Below are 2373 nucleotides of genomic sequence, written 5' to 3' on the forward strand. Positions count from 1 at the left end.
CCCTCAGTAGATTCCTATGACATTTCAATGTCCCTCATTCCTTCCACACTTTGTAACGGAATTACTCTGTTAGGGAAGGGGAAACACTTCCTCACCTTTACTATGTAGTCAACTATCGAAATAATCACTGTCATTCCTTGTGTTTATTTTATCATGTGGATTATATAATTCAAAGCTATCATCATGTTGGTGGTTACATTACAACAGCCTTCACCAGAATTCCTTCAGGTCAGCACCTGTGTCTTTCAGGCATGTATAGCATGTATACCACACTGTACTTTTGGTTCCGCTGGCTCTTCTGGAGTTTTCCCTGCCCCTACCCACCACCCCCTGTAATCAGGCTCTCTACTGACCTCCAGTCTCTTACATGGAAAACCTAGGATGGCATTGATGAGCTAACTCAGGTCCGTGAGGGTTTGTGAGGCAAGGGTTGGCTATTCTTCGACTCTCGGTGGACACCGTTTGAAATACATGTGTGTATAATATCTATATATACACATTAGTGAATATGCATTTTTAAATTCTATTAATATCTAACCCTGAGAAACACTAACTAATATATTTGGAGTTTTTTGTTGTTGTTTTTAGTCTGGTGGTATCCAATGAAAGCAATTCATTTTTTGCCCAATCTCATTCATGGTGGTTTAGATAGCTGTGATGCCACCAGTCTTGCCTGTGTCTGTTTTTTAAATCTCATGCACATGTTGGTTTGTTTTTCCTTATTTAGGGGAAGAAGTGGAACTGGAAGATATTAATGCAGTGCAACACAAAAAGCCTCACTCTTCTCAGAGAATTCTTTCAGACCCTCTCACCCATTGGGCCTCTTTAGGTAACCAGTTTCTACCTCCTTCCATTTGTGAGGAAGTTTAAATTTTTACACAAAAGTATATGCATCTGTGCTTTGCCTTGTCCTCTTCTTCCTTATGTAAAGAATAATAAGCAAGTTATGCATGATGACACGTGTTCCTTGCACTAGGGAGGCAGAGGGGCCGAACATTTCCACCATCTCGGTGCACTTGGTCGAAGCAGGAGCTTTAATTATTAGTGCCTCAGTGTCCTTGTTCATAATTAGTTCAGACAACTTACTCATCACAAACTGGCAAGCCTGGCAGAAGATAATGTTCTGGGCTTCATAGGAGGAGTCCATGAGTTCCAGGCCAGGGAAGATGTTCTTAATGGCCTCACTGGCAGGGACCAAGGTCTTTATTGGTACTTTCTTGACCTCATCACAGAAGCCAACCAGAGCACAGATTTCCTTGGGTTGCATGTGCATCATCATCTGGATGGCCACCTGAGAGTACTGGTCCATGTAGTTCTTGCACATGTCAGCCATGCCTGGCCCCAGGTGGTCACATTCCTCTTTGACGTGCTCCACGAAGCCCTGGACAAAGGTGGCGTTGGTCCTCACAGCAGTCTGGATGTCAGTCACCATCTTCACACAGTCCTGGCAGACATCGTCGTTCATCTTGGATTGTGGCTGGCTGCTGGGGCGATCCTGAGGGTACAGCAGGAGAGGGATATTAGCCATGAAGGGGGCAACCACACTGGCCATGTCCACCTCCGGGATCTTGTTGGACTCAAGCTGTTCCTGGTAGTTTTGCTCGGCCAAGTGCTTCTGAAGAGACTGACAGAGGTTGAGTGCAGAGCACACTTCCCCGGGTTGCTCATCTCCCCCTTAATCATGACAGGCAGGTAAGAATCCACCGCCTCCTTGCATGAGTTTGACAGGCTGGAGTCGTGAATCCACTCATGGGTCTTCTCCAGGTAATGAAGGATCTTCTCCTGGGTGGCATTGTTTTTCAGCAAGTTCCCAGCTTCAGTGACAACAGTTTTGCATATGTCGCATGGAAGGGATTTCGCTGTGGGCTTGCTCCACACCATCTGCTGGCAGTGTTTCAAGGCCCCGCAATCCACCTCCGCCAGGTCTCTGCATAGCACGCCTGAGCCCCCAGCCCATATCTTCGGGTCTTGGACAGGGGTGGTCAGAGCAGTGACCAGAAGGCTGGCGAAGAGGGCAGGAGCGTACATGAGTACATAGTGCCTCTGCACTCCGCAGGCTGCAATGCGGGCAGTGGTGGCACACACCTTTAATCCCAGCACTCAGCACTCGGGAGGCAGAGGCAGAGGCAGATGGATCTCTGTGAGTTCGAGACTGCCTGGAGCCACCGCCAGGACAAGGAAGATGTAAAGTACCTGTAAGCCACGAGCCACGTGGCAAAGTAAAGATTAATAGAAATGGGCTAAATATAAGAGTAAGAGCTAGACAATGATAGGCCTGAGCTAATGGCAAAGCAGTTTAAATAATGTAAGAGTCTGTGTGTTTATTTTATAAGTGGGTTCTGGGACTGGTGGGACTTGCCGCGGGAGCTGGAG

The 2373-nt window shown here is 47.3% G+C and overlaps 1 protein-coding gene across 1 annotated transcript; it reads right to left on the bottom strand.

Annotated features, from left to right (window-relative positions):
- Positions 1-874: 874 nt before the first annotated feature.
- LOC114701480 (prosaposin-like) lies at positions 875-2028 on the bottom strand. The gene is given in 2 exon segments (XM_037209989.1): positions 875-1653; positions 1656-2028. Coding segments are annotated over 2 exon segments (1152 nt in total).
- Positions 2029-2373: the final 345 nt, after the last annotated feature.

This window comes from Peromyscus leucopus, chromosome 12 (genome assembly GCF_004664715.2).
Source record: "Peromyscus leucopus breed LL Stock chromosome 12, UCI_PerLeu_2.1, whole genome shotgun sequence".
Classification (NCBI taxonomy): domain Eukaryota; kingdom Metazoa; phylum Chordata; class Mammalia; order Rodentia; family Cricetidae; genus Peromyscus; species Peromyscus leucopus.